The 19816-nt window shown below is 36.1% G+C and overlaps 1 protein-coding gene across 1 annotated transcript; it reads left to right on the top strand.

Moving 5' to 3' along the window:
* The first annotated feature begins 442 nt into the window (after positions 1-442).
* Positions 443-19751, top strand: LOC137395211 (phosphatidylserine synthase 1-like). Its single transcript, XM_068082056.1, has 10 exons — positions 443-615; positions 6617-6708; positions 7577-7621; positions 10956-11074; positions 12644-12802; positions 13262-13413; positions 16489-16630; positions 17900-18078; positions 18360-18459; positions 19481-19751. The coding sequence occupies exons 1-10, from the start codon at positions 446-448 to the stop codon at positions 19730-19732; spliced, it is 1410 nt and encodes a 469-aa protein (XP_067938157.1). The 5' UTR covers positions 443-445; the 3' UTR covers positions 19733-19751.
* Positions 19752-19816: the final 65 nt, after the last annotated feature.

Raw genomic sequence — 19816 nt, forward strand, 5'->3', positions numbered from 1 at the left:
ATCAGGTTTTCTAGTTATCTCTCACCACCTGGCCCGGGTTATATGCAACGTTTCGAAGGACTACTTCACATGTGTAGGCACACGTTGTCAGTGCTACATTCAACAACGTATGTAAATGAATAGAATGAAAAAACTCAGTACCCTATCTTTGAAAAAACAAATCATGCACTGACCGAAAATGATAACAATTGAAAAAAATAAGTGTAGTACGTCAATTTACAGAGACAGATTGAACGACAGTGCGTTCTCGAGATATAGGAACCGTTGCCATCTTGTTTGGTCGCATAGCACCTGGGGGTTTATTGCCCTTACAAAACAAAGACGTACGGGGTCAGGGTTACGATAGCGCAAATCCTTAAACCTTATCGATTCAGCATTACATTCCCCTTAAACATGTGATTGTTCAATCCGGCATACATAATTCAAAGCGTTTAGAATCAACAGCATGGGCAACCGTAAGAGAACTTACAGTGCCTGCTCAGAAACTAGTGAACACTTTTACGACATAAACCAAAAGGAAGTGGAAGACATAACGCTGGAAGTTTTTTATAAGCCTCATACTATTACAGTGTTATCGCTATCTTTACTGGGATTAGTCTATTTGGCGTTTACAAGGTTTGTTTTTATAGACTCGTGAGTCCAGCCATTTCTAACGCTTATATAACGTGAAGTATTTACAAAAACGCTTTGTATTTTACTATAAGTGCTTAAGCAAAAATATTTAACTTTTTTGTGTCAAACTTTTTTGGCAAAACCTAAACTTGTAGCTTGTGACTAAATGTTACCCAATGTTTGTGAAATGAACTGGAGGCCAGTTGTATAAATCCCGTCTTTCTGTCAGTATTGGAATTAATACGAATTTGTTATACTAACGAGTATGTAAAAAGATTCTGCATGTTAATTTACTTGGGATTATCAGAGCTGCATATTATATTCGGCAGTCCTCATTACTGAAAACATAACAGAAAGAAACATTCTTTCTTTAGAGTAGAGTAATTATATACATACCTGCCAACTCTCACGCATTGGGCGTGAGACTCACGCAATCACCCTAAAGAAAAACTGAAAATGCGTGAGAAATGCGTAAGATTTTTGCCCCAATTTTCACAATTTTATATATACTATCATTGATACATCAATTGCCCCAAAACCAAATCTCACGCATTGCCCCACTCTTGGGTTGGCATGTCTGATTATATAGTAATTATATATAGCAATTAGACCTACAGTGTACAACACATTTAAATATGTACTTAGAACTATTTTATTTTATTATATATTTTTAAACATAAGCCTTAGCTCATGTTTAGTAATATTGGTTGAATGATTGTTAGGTTTGCACATTAGGCTACAGTCTTTCTTTTCAGGTGTATGTACCTTCTCAAGCTAGATATATTGCAATGATTTTTCATAAAATTTGTAATTTGATAGATTTTGATCAGTGCTAAGGTAACTTTAAGCGATTTTAGACTTTCTTAGTAGTATTTCACAACTGATATCTAATTTTTTGCAATGGCTTGTGCTTTCAATGTATATGAATTGTCAGAAGGCGTCGATGTATATAATGGTAACAAACCGTTTGGGTCTGCCTGAGATCACTATGAAATACATATATCCAGTCAAAATATACAGCCAGAGCTGCCATTGGTTGTTCTACTCATTAGATCTGCTTCTGGTATTTCATTGGTATTACGTTTACAAAGTCAAACATGCTTGATAGCTTTTAGGAAAATGTTAGGTATTGATTTTGAGTTTGAAAGGCGCTAGAAGATTTCGTTGATATTGATACAAGGCATTGCTAGCTATTGAGATCACCTTTTAATTATCTTCAAAAGCTAAAGATTATCACTAACAGGAGGTTTGCGTTTATGGAATGTTTGACTAGAGGCATTTAGTATCTCGGATTGTTTTATGTTAATCCAATCCTTTCCTCCAGCCATCTTCCTCTGCATTAAAAGTGAATAAGTTAACTGCAACCTAGCAAAAACTTAAACAAAGTTCTTTTGCCTGATTCACTACACCTTGGCCGAGCAGTCAAAGGACATCAATTATCAAGATTTCTCATAACTCGGGGGCTCAAACCTCTAAATTATGACTTGGTGAAATTGAGTTTTGAGAATGACAAAGCTTTCTGAATTGGTTAAACACAAAGAGGCACGGGCAGAGATAGTGGCAGTAACTAAGTGGATTGTTTTGTTTTTGAGAGGCATTAATATACAGGTTCAATGTATTGACAATTCTCAAAAGGATCCTGTATTTGTTTAAACAGCTTGGTAATAATACTTTAGCCAACTAGCAGATAACGTGGAGAACGCTAAACATATGCTCCTTATCGACATCTTTGACAAATTTTTTCACCACATTTTGGATTTGGAAATACATTTGTCACAATATATTTTGATACTGAAACCATTTTAATCATTTTCAATGTCGTTCTCTTTCCAGTCATTCTTGTGAATCCATCATTTTTTTTTACGTCATCACCCTGTTTGCACATGAGCTCGTCCATGAAAAAGCCGCCATCTTTGTAGAAAGCGATCGTCATTCTTTTGATTAATAGTATTTTTCGGTGTTGTTTTGATACTAAAATAAAAAATTTGCAAACAAAAGCATTGTTTGCAATAATTAATTGCAAAAGCTTCGTGTTTTTAACGATAAAAGTTGTCCATAAAGATGGCAGAAACCGATAGAATGACGTCACGAAAAAATGAAGGATTGCTTTACTGAACAACTGTTATAGAGAAACTATGACAAGCATTCCACTTGCAGATAGTCATCTTAAAAAAACATTTTCATGTACAACATCCAGTGATGACAGCTTTAATAATTATGGATCGTTGATATCATAATCAGTAAACATGCAATCTTTCATCATCACCTTTCTCCATGGCTATCATCTATTCATCTTTAAACTAGTTCTTAGTAGTAGATGCGCTGTCACTCTTATAATAGATGTAGTAGGCGCGCTGACCTTCTCTGAATAGACAATATAACACTGTCTATCTTCTCGCTAAGATAATGGGTTTAGATAAATTACGACTAAGTGATTTCCTTTGCCATTTTATGTTATGCCATACTGCTGGCAGAATCTGGTGCATAGGCAGAAGGTTGTAATTCACAGCAACTGCATTTCTGATTACCGTTAGCAATCTAACTATTTGTTTGAAGAATTTGTCATAATATTGTAACACCTTGCAATTGTATATTAGTAGTTACATTTGTCTCATTTATAATATTATTACATGTTTATATTAATTCTGGTTTGTCAATTATTAATATAATTAGATGAAAAAAGACATTTACATTGAGTATTAGTTCTTCATAACCATTGGATGTTCTCTAGTGAGTTCTTCATTATCATTGGATGTTCTCTAGTGAATTCGTCATTATCATTGGCTGTTCTATAGTGAGTTTCTCCTTAAAATTGGTGATCTATATCGAATTCCTCATTTGCATTGGATGTTTCATTAAATGGAATTTCATCAGCCAGTGCCAAAAAAAACAGATTGCACAGCAAAAATTGCTCATGTTAATAACTGAACTGCCAAATTGCATTCCGATTTTTTGCGGTAAGGTGGCTGGAAAAGTTTAATCTCCAAATCATCTGATGTAATTGGTCTTGTCAACAGCTTTTAATGAATGATCAGGAGTCCTAAAATTTACTACTACTATACAGTAGTTGGCAAACAGCACTTGTTTGGAATGTTCTATTTGATGAACTCATTTGTAACAGGATTGAGACATGGACAAAAGGTTGTTCTCCCTTCTCGGGTCCCCTGGAGGGTTGGTAATTACATTAAGTGAATTGTATTGATGGAATCAAGCGAGTGTCTCCTGCTTCAGCTAGCAACTAACGACTGTCACTGAATGTTATCATGTCTCGGCCAATAGTGCCTCAGGGGTGTTGCATCAGCATCTTTGTCTCGTTCTCCCGTTGTTTTCCAATTGGCTATGCTTTTCTAGCTGGTCAGATTTTATGGCTACAACAGTAACATTGAAAAACAGAATTATCAAAAAAATTGAAAGAAAATGAGTTTTGCAACTAGTCTCTTGTTGTTCGGCTCAACTTCGCGCGATATTAGTTTTGGCTGCTTATTTACTTTGGTTATACTAAAACTCACTTCATTGGCCGGTAAAATATTAGGTATAAAAATCTTACTTGTGTGTGAACAAGCTGAAAAAAACAGCTGAAAATTTTTAACCCAAAGCCTTGTCGTAACTATTTACACTACAATGGCTTGTGCATACTCTGCACAAGAGACCGTTTTCATGCTACACAATGAATAAAAACCTAATACTGAGTCTTGTCTTACACATTGTAATTTAATTCTATTATATATTACATTTTGATACCTTACTGTTCAAATATTATTTTAAGGAGCGCTAAAATGTTTGCTTTTGTCATTGTTACTATGTCAGCAAAACCTGTTTTGGGCTTTTTGATTGCTTTTAAAATATAGATTTTTGCACATTCTGTTTTGGTCAGTCCTCTTAGTTGCATCTATGAGAGGGATTGTTTGTTCTATGTGAAGGCCATTCATAAATCAAGTAATGTGAAAGCAATATGCTGTGGGTTGGAGGAGAACTCTGTAACAGCTAAAATATTTCTATCATCTGGTATTTGCTTCGTAGAACCAAAACAAACAGAATGTTAAGATTTAAGTGTTGAAATTGCTCCAATTCTATCTGGACTTCAGGCACTGTTGTAAATTTGTAATATCAAGCACCGCTGAAACAGCTGCTTACAACTGCTCAAAGCTACGGTATCTGTTGTCGTTATGCTATGGACTTTTGGAGGACTCCCACATGCACACTATTAAACATTTCTTTACTAAGTTTAGGGTAATATTACTGTAATGAGCCATTTTAGATAAGGCTATCGTAAGGGGTCATGCTATGGTACAGATATCACCATCATTTTAATGTCACGTTTTTAAGCAACCATATCAATCACTTCATGGTTCCTCACCAGTTTGACAAAGCAGGTTAAACTAGCTCATGTGAAAACAAACAGAAAGGTCATTTCAGGGTCATTCACACGTACTGTACTGTCTGAGTCTCTAGCTGAATACTCCCAAGTAGATAATGACTTTATTAACTTCTACTAGCTTTACTTTTAGTCTGTTTCATTACGCTTTTTTATCTCCGTGCGTATGTTCTGCTGTAGATGTTGTGCCAATATGTCACCACGTGCTCATCTGGGTATGTTGTTGAGTTTGTTAACAATCATGGTTGCCATAGTTACGGTGTCTATATATCAATATATGAGTTGGCCTATAGTTAGGAATGCACCAATTTTAACACATCCTTGTGTTTGTTGTGACTAACTAGATTCAGTTAGTACACCTTTTATGCAAAAGAATGTTATCATATTTGTTACAGACGATTAAGTTTTGTTGTTTACTAGATTCGGCTGTCCTATAATTGCAGTAATTTTGGTTTGAGTATGCTTACTATCTGTAATCTCTTTCCTGTAGGAACTAAAATGTATACAATCGTCAATTCCAGTGCTGTCTTTGATTTCTGGAATAATCAAATTTGGTTTGACATTTATTACCAATGTATTAATCAAGTGTTTCTCTTTGAATTGCATGTAATGTTTTTGACCATCAAATAACCTACCAGCCAGGATATCATTGTGGACTAATGATTTGTTAAAATACTTTGCGTTTATACATCTGATGTGAGTTTGTATCTCCTTCAGTAATATGGCAGTAGTAATATAGTTTGCTTCGGTTATTAGTAGTTGGTGTTCTTCCTATACATGTTTAAGACTAGAAAATAAAAAGCCAGAAAAATGGTGAGCTTCCTTCGAATATAAACTGTGAGAATATAATTTTATTCTGGGCTTCTTAATTCAAAGGAATACAGCATTTGAAGGTACAAAAGTATGAAAACAGCATTTTCTGTATGTTTCGTCCGAATAAAAATTTGATTGCAAAGATCTTTACTAGGCATATATTTATTTATTGATGGCTTTTGCTGAAATTTTACTCATTGTATAGTAGATTATCAACTTGTGAGGCGACTAGCGTTCACCAGCATGAACTCTATAAATATTATTTGGTAGTGCAGACAACTTCATTTTTAGAGATGATCAGATGTTAAAATTCTTCTGGAAATGCCATCTACTATCAAACGTTGAAATCACGAGTAAAATTAATTAATAAACGCCATCTTATAGAAAGCTGTCTGAGATAGTCTAAAATATTAATAAAGAAAAGCTGTATCGATCAAATACAACCAATGTGGAATGCTGAACTGGGTATAAGCAGATGAGTAACTCTATTCTATCAACAGTGGAGTTGTCCTACACCTTAGTATTATAAATCTTGTCTTCAACATTGCTTACCTGAAGAGGTTGATGACCACAGCTAAAACACTGAAAGCGTTTAAGGTTATAGTTCCATTGACTAGTTTTGTGAAACCCGTACTATGTACTATCTTCGTATTCTTAGTGAAAATATTTCTGGTATTCTGGGTTTATAAAAAGTGGTTGGTCTTGTGTTTTTTTCTTAATATCGCTGTCATTGCTCCTATTTCTTGCCCCCGCGACGCTCTGTACTATTTACAATACTGAGTGTACGTACACGTAAATTGACTTGTATTCTTGTAGAGATGACTCGAGTGTCGATAGCAACTTGTGGAAAGGAGGGCTTTCTGTTGTTACATTCTTCATTGTTATCAGTTGTCTTGCTTTTCCTAATGGTAGGTGCATTTGTTGAATAGTTAGTTGGTGATTTTTGTTGTTAGACAAGTTTGAATGATAATCGAGTTGATGTTCTATATGATAATTGATTGAGTCGTAGAAGGATTGTTATTCACCATGTGTGGAAATGTAGTCACACAAGTTTTAAAATCTATCATAAGACAAAATAAGGTTAACATTCACATGGAAAATGGCCCTTCATAAAAGGACCATATTTAAAGGTGGCTTGTTTCTAGAATGTTCTCAGGTAGTAATGACTGTCCTGTATCAATAGCAATAAGTTATAAAAATACGTACTAAATCTCAGCTACATGTCACTTTCCGTGGATTGAGCTTGATTCGACTAACATTTGATATTAATAGAATTTTTTTAATGTAAAATTCCTTAATGTACCATAAATTGTATAATAATGACCTTGTTTTTGTACTAAATAATAGCTCTGGCTTACAAACCAATCTTTATTGTTGTTTCTAGAGTTTTACTTAGTCCAGTTAGAATGGTAAGCTTGCTTTCGTACTCTACCCAACCTTTAGCATATACGTACAGTTAGACTAATTCAAGCAGGTGTTGAAACAAAAATAGATATTTATAGAAATTTGATGCTTAAAATAGCGTCAACCTATAATTTTAAAGGTTTAATCTTTCTGATTATTATATTTGTCACCCACTTAGCTTCCGCTGACTGAAATTACATGGCTGCAGGATTCAATACTTATGGAGGGTTTCAGCGGTCATGGTGATTTATTGATCACAACTGCTAATCTACTGTTCATTTCTACGTTGGCCAGCTGTTCGCTTTTTTCCCTAATCCGTTCAATCAACTGAGAGTTTCATAAACCATTTAGAATTGTGCTGTTCTTCTATAGGTCCCTTCACAAGGCCACACCCCCTCCTATGGAGATGCGTCTTTGGTGAGTCATAATTATCTGTCTTCATATATGTTAGATATACGTAACTTTACCTGCTGTAAGGTTCAATTGGAATTGTCCTATCAATGGATAAACAAATTTCCTAGTAACAGCATGTAGCAATAAAACAATCAAAACACTTACGTAGAAAGTATATATATTGGACTGTGTGGCTTAACCCTTTCGTAAGCGGGGCAACATTAATGTCCCCGGTAGTTTTGAGCATAGCGACAATTATGTCATTTGGGAAATCCCGACAGCCGTTTTTTGTCAGACGTTCTGTTATTGGCTATTTTTTGTTTAGTTCATCGAATTATTCTTTTAACCTTCTATTATTAAACATAATCTTATTGGGTTCGCTGTAATAGTCAGTTAAACCTAACAAAAGAACAAAGTTTCTAGGGTTACCACTACGGCGATCAACTACAGCCGAAACATCTTCTATCGCAATCTACTACTACGCTAAAAACTACTATCGAAACAAAAAAATGGCAAGTCAAATGAAGAGATAACGTCGAAAAAATGCTACTAGAACCAACTACGAGGAAGATATTGCTGACTATGTGGTTGAAACTGATGAATCTGGCTCCAGTGAAAGCGATATTGATGCCAATGATTTCGATGTTGATGCCAATGATTTCGATGTAGAATTAGAAACAGGTAGTGATAGTGATGAATCTGAACATTCCGATGGCCAGGATTTAACTACTATTAGTGCTACACCATGGGTGAGGGTTTATATATTTATGATGCTAACTCAGTCATTCTGAATAATTTTACTGGAACAAGTGGACCTGTTTTCAATCCTGTTGAAGATGCTGAACTTGTACAGTATTTTGACAAGTTTTTTGCCCTGCTCAGTGAAGGTGGACAGTTTCTGTGGGAGCTCATAGTACATGAAACAAATCAATATTACCAGTATTATTTGTCACAAAACCACGCAATCAAAGATAATAGTAAAGTCAAGTTATGGAAAGACATTGATGTAAAAACTATGCGGGCTTTTATTGGCATACTATTGAACATGAGCCTTGTGCGTAAGCAATCATTCTACTTGTACTGGGATACCACTCATTTCTCACAGGACACTCCAGTGTTTAGAAAAACATTCAAAATGGAAACATTTAAACTCATTCTACGTTTCTTTCATGTGTCTCATACCGTAACAATAAACCAAAACGCGGTTCTCCAAAGTATGACCAAATATACAAATTCCGCCCAGTGTTTGACCATCTGAATGCTACATGGTCCCACCAGTACAAACTGTCATGTACAATATCGATTGATGAATCTATTGTTGGATTCAAGGGTCGCCATAACCTTGTCAAGTACATATGAATAAAGAAACACCACCAATGGAGTCCAAAAGTATATAACATTTGCGATGCAAAAACAGGCTACTGTTTCCGAACGCTCTATCACATGAATGGAATGCCCACATCAGTTCACAGCCAGCCTTACAAGGTGCGTGAAACTTTGATGTCTGGCCTCTTTGATAGAAATCATCATCTCGTTGTAGACAATTATTACACCAGTGTTCCGCTCTGTGAAGAAATATTGAAAAATGGTGTGTATGTCACTGGCACAGTTCAGGCCAATCGTAAAGGACTTCCACAGGAAATGAAACTGAAACAGAAAGGAGACATTATTACATGCAGAAAAGTGAGCATGCTAGCAATAAACTGGATGGATCGTAAGCAGGTACGATTACTAACCACTCATGCACCTGCTAAACAAGTGGATGTGGTGCGACGACGATTTAGTGACACCCGAACAATCTCTCAGGTGGTGCAGGAATACAATGCAAGAATGGGTGGCGTTGATTTGAGTGATCAGATGCGAATGCAGCAGAGTTTTGAACAGTAAAATGCTGGAAAAAAGTAGTGTTTCACTTGATTGACCGAACTCTCACAAATGCATACATATGTTACAAAGAAACTTCAAATAGGACCCGCAAATCACTGACTCATCACTAATTTATTATCAATGTTGTCGAAAGCTTGATTGGCGACTACAAGGAACCACGCAGTCAAGTCGGAAGACCTAGTATTGGCACACCTGCTAGCAGAAAGATTGAGAGACACTTTCTGGAAAGCATTCCAGATGAAAAGCGAAAAAAGTGTGCGGTATGTGCTAGTAACCGAGGTGATGGCAACTACAAAGGCACGAGAATTATGACATGGTGCAAGGACTATGGGGTGGGGTTGTGCAAAGGTGACTGCTTCAAGAATTATCACATGTAGTGACTTCTATGTGTGTGAGTTACATGTATTTCAAATTTCATGTAGTTATTCCTGTAAATAAAAAAGTTATGACGTTTTATGTATCCTTATGTACAAATTGTTAGTCATTTTACAAATATATTCACTCTGTACACAAAGGTTTAATTAATTAATATACTTGCGAAAGGGTTAAGTTACTTGAATACGTTACATTTTTATTAGGGTGCTAAACTCTGATAGTAGGAAATTTGTTTATCCATTGATTAGACAATTCCAAACAAACCTTACAACAGGTAAAGTTGTGTCTATGTGTAGTATTACAGTATTACAGATGCATAAGGAAAATAACTGTCCTTGTTTCATGCCCATTTTATTATTAGTTGTATCATATCATTGAAAAATACTTTCTGTATTGCTAATAGTGCACCAACCAGCTTCTGATGGAGTATCAGGCACCAGCTAGTTTGTATTTAGCCCGCTGTGCAACCAGTAGACGTATTCAAGGCTGGTGTACACTATATCGCAGTATGTCGGTGTTAATCCCACAATGCATCGGTGATCGTCTCTAATAACATTGTTCACACTATCACAAACACATCTGCATTGACATCAGCGAATAGTCCGCGGTATAATATTCTCATTATATAATACAGTCACTGAAATGATGAAATTATTTCAGCGTCCACATTATATATATTACATGTATTTCTCATCAACTATCACAGAGGGAAATAGATTACGCGATGCGCAACAGCCAATCACCGTCGCCGAAGTGGTGCGCATTGTATGAACTGTCATGGATGCACGGCGAAATATCGGGAAAGTTTGACAGCTGTAATGTTGCCCGCCATATCTACGTTGTATCAGTAATGCCGTTGGTCTAGAGTGTACATAGTCTATGAATAATTACTGAGAGACAATTCTGACATACAGGTTTTACCAGCCTTTAGCAGCAGGTATTAGTTGCAAGTAACTCCAGACTAGCCAATCAGTTCATAGTCGTGTGACAGACGTTGTCTGAATTGACTGAAGGCGCTTGTGATGACACAACCCTGAGTTGCACTAAAACACAAGCTGGTACTGAAGCTATTAATACTGATCCAGTTACTTTGTAGGCTTCAGCGTCCTATACTTCACAGCTTTAGTCTTTGTCATCTTTCAAAACTATGGTACAGTTCGATATCTGGTCGGATGGATCTGCCCAGAGCTGAAGAACTTCACCTTAGTGTTGCCCGTGAGTATTGCTGAAAACACTTAATAATTTGATACTCATATCCCTTCCATCGCTAGTGATTCATACATGGGTTGTACTATAGCTCGAGTGTCCATCAGCGAAGACGGACATGCTATTTGGTCAGCCTTACTTTATATTATAACTAGCCGGATGCCCGGCGTTGCATGGGTATTAAAAAACAGCTTATAAACAGTGGCGGATAATGTTGTTGCCATTGGGTAATTTGAGTAAGCTAGTATCCGTATTGCTAAACTTACTAATAAAAGCCGTGAGAGCAAGCTTTAGTGACGTTGCCCATAACGCAGAGACCCTATGCTATTTTAATCCAGATAGTGACTCACATCGCCCAATGAATCCATTGCATCTCATGTAGCCTAATGTGTTACTTCTTTTCTTGTGATCAGGAGGTTCCAAGATCAATTCTTGTGCAATTCGGATTTTCATTGTTAGATTTCAAACGCTATAGCTGGACAGACCAAAAACAAACTTTGAGATTTAAACTTTGAAGCCTGGGCTGAAGATAATTCAGAGAGTTGTTTTCCCACCTGATCCCATGCCAGAGTAAACTCGACTTAGTAGTTTCACTTTGTTTTCCTGGACTTCCGGTTACATAAGGTTACGAAAAGTTAGTCGTTTTGTGCGTAATACGTTTTTAATATAATTCTGAAGTTTCAAGTCGATTGGCCGATCATTGAAATACTGAGAGTATTTCTAACCGATTGAAAGATGAAAAATAGCTGCTGACGGAACATCAGTTTTTAATACTCACTGATTGAAATTCTTGGTAACGAAGGTTCAAAATAGACAAAACTAGAAAGCTTCTCAGTACCAAGAGCTTTACACTAAAACTATTTTTCTATTCACAACAAATATATACACTCTATCAGACTCGGTGTGCTGCAACCGTTATGTTTCTTCAGTTACTTCTAAAGCATCACTTTTTTAAAAGAGTGAGTGTCAAAAAAAAACTATTTACGTACTTTATTTGATCTCTGTTTTTTTAGTGGTGCAAGCTTAGAGCTTCAAAGTGATGATCAGTTCAAAAGGAAATGTGCTATTCTAAGTGCTTTCACAGTCAATATAAAGTTGTTAATACTGATCTGTTTGTATATACAGGTTAGGTTTCAAAATGTTAATCCGTGTGGTAGTCACTGACGCTCTGCATGATAAGAGAGGCAGGAGTGAGGTATTGAGCTCTGACAGAAATGCTTTAGTATTAATCATAATTCAACTATATTCCCTGTGTGTTGGCGTGAATACGTCTAACAGAACTTCATTAGGTTACTGAGTGGCTAAAGCCTTGTAAGTGTTAACTTAAGGGGATTTGTGCTCTCTCGTATACATGGCTATCAATATGAGATTAAAACTACACAAATGCACTAGCGCTAGTCTCTCTCAAACAAAGTAGGGTTTTCATACAGCTCATAATGATACACATTTTAAAGTTTAGAGAATTATTTTTATATTCTGATCAGTGAAAACTAACTTATACCGGCACTTATACTTAAATAAATGTTCAGGAGTACATTCAACCCTCATCTCTAGCCAGCTAGTCTGCATGTTTTGCAGCTTTATGCCCAGGACTGTAACAGGGTGTCTCTAGAGAGGATCCAGTCTTGTATGGATATATACGTGTTTGGACATGTTGTTGGCTGGATATTAAAAGCGCTTCTCATTCGTCACTATGGCCTCTGCTGGGTCATCAGCGTCACATGGGAGTTGACAGAAGTGAGTTTTTCATTCATTGTGCTGTTTATTGTCTATTATTACATGGCTACCTAGTGTGGCCTATTAGATGTTGTTACCTCATGATGGAAGTCTGTTAGTTTACTGACATGTAAATAAAGGAATGAATTATTTGTAAGGGCATAACTGTGATTTTTACTACACAGCTGCAGGTTTTTATGGTATGAATATTTGATCCTGAAACTATGATAACCTTCGATCAGTTCCGTTGTTACAGAGTGCGTAGCATTACTGTGATATCCAACTGTTAGAGTGTAAGGTGTGACAACTTAGAAATGTTACTATTTATCTTGAAGGAAGTCGCTATAAAGTGCTGTACGTTGTTCATGTAAAATGGCTGAGCGAGTGCTCTTGCTATATAAAGTATGACGCTATGATGAAATAGAATCCAGTTTTACAAGGATTCAACTAATTATGTCATGTTTGAAATTTTACTTGCAGTTGGCATTTTTGCACCTTCTTCCTAATTTCGCTGAATGCTGGTGGGATAGCATCATACTAGATGTGATTGCATGCAATGGCCTTGGTATTCATATCGGGATGTGGATCTGCCGGAAGATGGAACTGCGAAGCTTTCACTGGGAGAGTGTTAAGTATGTGTCCTTCGCTTGGTTTTAATGTTTACATTAGTGCTGGGCAAGGGTAATACACTCGTTGAACTCGCGGGTTTATCTTCTCTCGAGTCTCGGGTAATAGAGATTTTGAGCATTTTGATCTTGGGGGTTCAAGTTTTGACTTGCCAGCTTGGGTTTTGGTACACAGATCCGTCAAGTAGAGTGGACAAAAACTCGGTCTATTGCGCCCTGCGTTCTAAACACTGTTTGATAACCCGCGTGTTAACCATTTGAACCCTGGCTTTTTGTCAATGCGTGTCAGTAACCCTGGGCAATTTGTCCAACAATCCGAAGTTTTTAAATTTTTATAATATATATCTGAAGGCGCTCATAATACAATAGTATTTGGTAAAACACTAGTAAAAGGTCGGGCAACCCACAGCAAAGGTCATCAAACAGAAAAAAACAGTACTTCACCATTATTCGGGCTAAAACTATAAAAGTTTGAACAATTTTAAAAATCTCGTACAAACATTTACAATAACATCATATCCATTGAGCGCATGTTCATCATTATTTTATGACTCAAACTATACTGGAAAATTGTTATTAGCATTATAAAATTCTTTATTTGCATCACTATCATTTATGACTTACCAACAAACGAGTCGTGTCAATTTTTTCGCGATATCGCTCAAATAAAATTTGATATTAAAATGAAGGAAGTAGGTAAAGATATTTGAAAACTGTTACAAATGGAAGTGAAATTTCTGGTCTGATATCTTGCGCAAAAATTAATTTTATTTGTTTACGCTGTTACTTAGAAGAAACGGCTTTTGTAAACAAAGCCGTGTGAATGCCAGAATTCCGGCTGATAGAGATTCTGACACACCCTACGTAATGCCTGAAAACCGACGGTTGGGGTTCAAACTTCAAAGGGTCAAGGCTGCGAGCACAAATATCGGTCATTAAAAAATAATAAAAAACAATAAATAAATCGAATAGAATTATGGTTGCATTGTAAATTTTAGAATATGTCTAATGTTTGGAAACTTTAGGCATAAAACTCGTATCAACAAACCCGATACCCGAAAAACCCGTTGGCCAAGAAGTACTCGTGCCAAGCACTAGCTTACTTCACAGCAGCCGTCACTTCCTATCAGCTGTCACTTCCTGTCAGCTGTCACTGTCACTTCATGTCAGCTGTCACTTCATGTCAGCTGTCACTGTCACCTCCTGTCAGCTGTCACCGTCACTTCCTGTCAGCTGTCACTTTCTGTCAGCTATCACTGTCACTTCCTGTCAGCTGTCACTTCCTGTCGCCATCTGAGTAAACTAAAGGTGTTCATATGCGATTCTGGTGCAAGTAACTGACAGACTAGCACCAGTTTTGTATTTAGACACTTAAATTTGTTTTAATTAAAATTTATGGAAAGTGATCAATGTGAATTTGATTGACTTTTGAAATGACAACATTACCTGGTTTGCCACGAATATGACAAGACACGAGACACAGCTAACAGTTTGAAAATATTTGTCGCAATAGAAGTATTGTATTTGAGTTGTATTGACATTTCATGCTATTTAATAATCATGGACAAGGTTTATAACTCATCACCTGTGAAAACTAGCGCATTGGTTAGCGTGCATGTACATGTATGTTGACTGTTTGGATGGTATTCTGTGAAATATTTTGTAGATTAAAACCCTTTATCCATCATTGAATATTTCTTTGTTACACTTATTTTATTAACACACAGATATAGTTAGTATATTTAGTATATTGGTACAGGTTTGTTTGAAGTGGATGCATGTGCAGAATTGATGAAGGTGAATACTGCCGTTTTTTATTTGCAAAACGAAAGCCATGTAAAACATTTTGTGACTTAACTTCAGTGAATCTATGATCAGTTAATGTCAGTGTTTTGTAGAAAATTTAGGTTTGATGAACTGTAAATATACTACAAACAATTATTAATTACAATTTACAACATCAAGAGTTGTTTCCTCTATAATTTCTACTTACATTCGAAGAGCAGACAACTCTATTCATCTCAACGTCATTCACACACGTACTGTGCACCAGACACGTGCGTGTTTTTCAAACCCATGATTTGAAAAATCTATTATATCCTTAAATGTTGCTTGACAACACACTTTTGCTTTTAATTTTTTAATTTGTTAAAGTGTTATTATATGTTTACCTTTTTACATTGCTGCATTTGCATTATTATGATTTGGTGTCAGTTTGGGTGGCCTGTTACTAACACGAATATTGTATATTTTCTTATGGTACTACTGGCTGCTAGGTTTATTTTGCCACTATTAATGTAAAACAAAAAATGAATAACATGAACTTTTTAGCTATAAAAACACTGATATGATACTGTTACCATTAAATGGGGAATATACAGTTGTCCATTATATAGGTGTAAGGAATAATCTTAATTTTTCCTTTATTGAATTACATCAACTTGAAATATGTAGTCTGTGGCTATTGGATGCTCGAATCTTTTGTAATCATCGACAGGCTAGGGGAGGTAATTTCGATCATGGTTGCAGTAAAAATGAGCCGATGGAAATTTACTGCTTTACAAAAATCAATAACTCTTTTGGAGCACCAGTTTAATTTGACATCAAAGGATTATCTGTAACCGACTGTTTTCATTGACAAAAAGTGAGATCCTTTATTCAGAATCTGAACTTCTGGAGACTGAAATGTTTTATAGCATACAATCTTTGACTACAACAAATACATGTATCGCTGTTGACTTCATTTTTGAACTCTTTTCTTCATAAGTTTGGGTAATATTCTTGTTTTTACACTCTGGTAACGCTTATTTCTCCATTATCACTCACACAATATTGGTCAAACATCGCTGCCGAAATACTTTTAAATGTATGCTGGCTCAAGCGATTTCTGTAGGTTTTGCTGGAATTTTTCACCAAAGGACATTTTTTATCATTTGTATAGTTGCTGATTTTGCTTTGAGCTAAACTCTGTTAGCTTGTGTGTTTGAATAGGTTATTCTTTATATTACAATGCTAGCGAGTATCAAATACCGTTTAATGTCTTGGTATGCCCAAGTAGGACATTCTCGTTGGCGCTTGTAGAGACATTCAGAGCACTACAGGAAAGATTCGAAGGGCAGTACTTCAGTTTACTCCAGAGACTTGGACAGCTAATAAATGGCTCGACCCCAACTCTAGCTTCATGAGAATCGTTGGAGTAGCCATCCTGGTAATCATGTTTCAGGTAGGCATCAGGCAACACCTACTAAATATAGTTACTCGTAGGTGTGTGAACATCAGCTAAACGCTTAAATAAATATTCAGTAAAACCTCTGTTTGAACATCACCTCTATTTGACCGCTACTATGGAAGAGTTCAAAAATAGAGCGCCACCCTTTAATTGAAAGCCACCTCTATTTGATCGCCACTTTGACATTCTTTGATCTTCACGAACTCATAATAGCCAGTGATTACTAAAAAAGAGTCCACAAACGGTGCTAGTAATGACTCGGTTACATCATTAACAATGAATTATTTCGTGGTTGTTGTTCGTATCGATGTCCGTTTTCTACATAAATCTACAGCTTACGGTTTTTTCTTTAACTCCGAAAGCAACACCATAGAAATAATTAATAAATGTATCAGGCTAATAGTAGTTCTTTGTTTAACGCGGTCTTGATACTTCAACATACAATGTATATGAAAAACGTATATGTATATGAGTTCATAACAAATCCTATCTCTAACTCGTCGTAGATCTTTATATTATAAAGATCTACGACAAGTTGGAGGTAAGTTATAGCAGATTTATTGCACCCAAAATGGTTAATATCGCTTCTCACGAAGGAGAGAGCAAAATATAGGTGACATTCGCTTTGCCCATAAAAATGGTTAAATTTATCTTCTCAAAAATCTGACGAGCTATTTGAAAAATACACTGTCACCTTCTATTTGAATGTCACCTCTAATAAAACGCTACTACAGAGAAGATGTTGGCATCAACATGGCGTTCAACTAGAGGTTTTACGGTAGTTACCAGTAAATGTGTGGCATCATATAGACACCTACCAGATATACATGTAGTTACTAGGAGGCGTGAGAGCATCTGCTAGACACCCTCTAAATGTAATTACCGGTAGCTTGTTTTTGTTTATTTTTGAGACATGTGTTGCTGCATTTCTTAGCAAATCAAACTAAACTTTAGCCACATTATTTTGTCACTGATTGATAGTGAAGTTGCCTCGCTTTAGGCTTACGCTCCAATCCATTCACATATCTAGCCATGTTTTTACAAAAATGCTGGTAAATTTGACACAAAATTATTTGCATTGCCTTTTATTTCCTCATAGTTTTGTTACTTAGCTATACATCTGCTGAGAAGTTCACTCCGGCGTATCGCTAATAATAGTGGATTAGTTTTAATTGCAAGTTCTGTTTTGCTGACATCACAACTAGCTGCTATTTTATCTATTAGACCAACTTCTTCCATATGCTTCTCTTACTACCCTTGTAGCTGTCAGAGCTGAATACATTCTTCCTAAAGCATATTTTTGAGGTTCCTACCTACCACAGGCTAACAATGGCAAGAGTGATTCTTATCATCTTAGTCTCCGCTCCTGCCATTAGACAGTATTACAGCTATGTGACTGACACTCGCTGCACAAGGCTTGGCACACAAGCTTGGCTCTATATGTGAGATACTAAACCTTTTTGGTGCCTGTCCTAGTTCACCCGGGACATATTTTGCTAATGACAAGTTAACTTCTCTATAGCCCTTTCAGATAATTCCATTTTATTTTACTAATCTACTAAGAGTTGTCTTCACATCCTGCTGAAAATTTGTCACTTTGCTACGGGTTTCTGTACCTATTTCACTGCTTCGATATATAGTTTTTTAAATTCTCTTTTTATCGTTCAAGGTGTTTAATATTAATGTGTGTTTACTAACCTCCTAGCCCTATTTCTCTTTACAGAGCAATCAATCTCACAGAGCTGATCGTCTGCATGAAGTTCGGCTACGAGCTATTTCTCAAGACGCAAGTTATCCTTATTATAACTTGGTTTGCCTCATTGGTCAGTTCCTTATCTTGAGTTCTGCCATTCTTCTAATAGCTCAGCTAGCACCATTTGTTATATCTCCGATCTCAAGTTGAATTATCAATCATAAGTTATTAATAGTTTTGATGATGATATTAATCCTATTACAACGAATTCAAGTTTTGTATTAATTTTATTAATTTAAATTTCAACTTTGAAATTAATGGATTGCCATTCAAAATTTAGCTCTTCATTCCTAAGTTATAGTAGAAAATTTGTTTATCCATTGATCAGACAATTCCAAACAAACCTTACAACAGGTAAAGTCGTGTCTATGTGTAGTATTACAGTATTACAAATTCATAAGGAAAATAACTGTCCTTGTTTCATGCCCATTTTATTATTAGTTGTATCATATCATTGAAAAATACTTTCTGTATTGCTAATAGTGCACCAACCAGCTTCTGATGGAGTATCAGGCACCAGCTAGTTTATAGCATATAGCAGGCTTGTCTGATGCATATCATTAGTAGAGTGAAAATACTTTAGTAATTTTATGAGACCATAGAGTTGAGCTGGGAAGCTTGAACATGCTTTTCAACTTATGTATCTATTGTGCGCCGATTTTTACATAGATTAGTCTTGAAGATAGTTCAGGTGTGTAGATTTTGCTAGTTTTTTAATTGGGCAGTTGTACAAGTGCGTATGAAAATTACTCATTATTTTGATAACAATTTCAATGTCTGTCTTCTTGTCTGAGTGAGTTATGGTAGATATTTTGAGAATTTGACATTTTTACTCATGACAAATCTGCTTAATCACACCTCTTAGCAATACCATGTCGAGTCAATCTCATTTTACCTGAAGCCAGGGGTTCCTAAAGTCCTTTTAAGGATGCGGAGATGCTAGATACAGTATATTTAAGTCAGCTAGCAGGACGGATAGATACACGCATTGCCATTGATGATGGTTTCAATCATAAAACTGTTATGGTTTAAATAAATAAAAGATCTTGTCTGAGTAGCGCTAATTGTACATGTAAGTTTGTGTTGAACAGGTCCTCTCTTCTTCCATTGGTGTCTACATATTCGCATTATTCGTACAACGTCATCTCCGGTCGATGGCAAAGGAAACAGAAGAGGATGAAGCGTTGTCTACCCTCACCAACTCCTCCATCTCCCCAGAGAAGCTGGAAGCTTACAACAGTTTCTCCAATACACCAATGCAGTTTGGAGATACAGAAGTGCGCAGTCGTACTGTTAGATATAACTTACGTACATATCGTAAGGTCAATGGTCTGACATCGTAATCTCTAACCACACAGATCTGTTGTTACCTACACCCAAGCTCTGCACAGCTACTGCATGTATAATCACGTCTATTTGCCAATCTT

This window comes from Watersipora subatra, chromosome 4 (assembly GCF_963576615.1).
Source record: "Watersipora subatra chromosome 4, tzWatSuba1.1, whole genome shotgun sequence".
NCBI lineage: Eukaryota > Metazoa > Bryozoa > Gymnolaemata > Cheilostomatida > Watersiporidae > Watersipora > Watersipora subatra.

Coding starts and splice junctions, on each gene's coding strand:
- LOC137395211 (XM_068082056.1), top strand. CDS start 446: ATGGGCAACCGTAAGAGAACTTACAGTGCCTGCTCAGAAACTAGTGAA. Junction 12,803..13,261: donor TCACATGGGAGTTGACAGAA/GTGAGTTTTTCA, acceptor TTTTACTTGCAG/TTGGCATTTTTGCACCTTCT. Junction 18,460..19,480: donor TAACTTGGTTTGCCTCATTG/GTCAGTTCCTTA, acceptor TGTGTTGAACAG/GTCCTCTCTTCTTCCATTGG.